The sequence below is a fragment of the Cyprinodon variegatus genome, unplaced genomic scaffold, assembly GCF_000732505.1.
Source record: "Cyprinodon variegatus isolate N-32 unplaced genomic scaffold, C_variegatus-1.0 Scaffold143, whole genome shotgun sequence".
Taxonomy (NCBI): Eukaryota; Metazoa; Chordata; class Actinopteri; order Cyprinodontiformes; family Cyprinodontidae; genus Cyprinodon; species Cyprinodon variegatus.
This window is the reverse complement of record NW_015150596.1, coordinates 1,173,335-1,174,766: the sequence shown is the minus strand read 5'-3', so window position 1 is coordinate 1,174,766 and position 1,432 is coordinate 1,173,335. Positions and strand designations below refer to the sequence as shown.

The following is a 1,432-nucleotide window of genomic DNA, read 5'->3' as shown; positions in this document are numbered from 1 at the left end:
GTTATGTATAATATATTACATTTCTGACTGTATATCCCTGTAATTATTACACACTGTAGCTTTAAGAGTTAATCACACTATAAATTTGAGTGTCAGCAGCACACTTTTAGAGTTTGGAATTGCTTGAGGCTTCATGTAGGATCGTCCCTTAGGAATGAATGCTCTCTACAGTTTTTAACACTGTCCCTTTTTTTCTGTTCATGTCAGTTATGGGCCCCCCAGCCTCTGAACTCATGTGCTTCATCAGAGCCATGTGATGTGAATCTAATAGAGCGAGTAAAATCCTTAAGTCAACTGGTCTTTCAAAGCAGGATGAAAAGTATAAAATCAGATGGTTGCCTGGAGTGAGATGTTCTGCACAGTATAGCAGAAGATTTATGGGCTTTTTTTCTTTTTTTTCCTCTACACATTTGTAGTGAGAGGCATATTACAAACACCAACTTGGAGAAGAGTTCTTGTCTGAACCTGTCCTGAAACAGCATATTATGATGCTGGACAGGCGTGTTCCCTAGACGGTAAAACCAAAGTTCCACAAGTGGTCGAGTCATGCAGAGGGTTGAATGAACAGAGGTGGGATGTGGGAAGTTCCTCTGCATAACTTTGTCAGCAGAAGTATCTATTTTCTCTTGACCTCTGAGCCCTGGTTGTGAAAACAGAAGTGTAAAACCAGTCTAAGAGCAGAAGGAGAAATGATATTCATGTAAAAACTGGTCTCCACTTTGTCCCTTGGGCTACCGACATGGTGTGGTTAGAGCTGGAATGACTGGCCTGTGAGTTCAGAACAAAATACCAGTGTTATATTTCTACCGTGCGTTGGTGGTCACTTGTTTGTCTGTCTTGAAACATCCGAGTGCTAATGTTTCTATTTTGGTGAGGAGACTTTTGGTCTGTGGGCAGCTAAGTTAGGAGAGCGTTTTAGCTGCAGTGTTGTCCTTAGTGACCTGTGCTGATAAAATGTCTAAGTTGTTTCCCAAAGGTGAGCATACCATCTGACAGGGGCGGGGGGGGGGGCATCCCTTCAACTGTCAAGTTCTGGCCAAAAACATGTATTATTTCTATTTATTTATTTTTCCAAAAAAAGGCTTGTAAAGAAATACATTAATTTGATATTAGATAAAATCTCCCATTTTTCTTTAAATTTTCTCATAAAATGGGTTGCCATAGATAATTGGAGTTTATTAAACAGCTCAGATAAAGCACAGAATTCTTGCCATATTACCAGCTTTCGTCCAGTGAGCAGAGGTTTGGCTCAGAAAGTTGCTCCGTCACTTTGGTCTAGATCTTTGGTAGTGCTATGATGGTGTTATTAAACTCAGCAGCTTGGGTTTGGGATTTTTAGTGCATTTTTGCAGGTCCAATAGTTATGATTAAAGGAATAGTACACCCAAAACATGATTAGCCTTCTATTCTACTCACCCCCATGCTGAACAAC

The 1,432-nt window shown here is 40.2% G+C and overlaps 1 protein-coding gene across 1 annotated transcript in view; it reads left to right on the top strand.

The window, feature by feature from the left end:
• The first annotated feature begins 954 nt into the window (after positions 1-954).
• Positions 955-1,432, top strand: part of LOC107086106 (A disintegrin and metalloproteinase with thrombospondin motifs 18-like) — a 44,921-nt gene continuing 44,443 nt past the window's right edge. The window contains exon 1 of the mRNA XM_015376853.1: positions 955-976. Within this exon, the coding sequence (XP_015232339.1) occupies positions 955-976 (22 nt within the window). The remainder of the gene's footprint in view (positions 977-1,432) is intronic.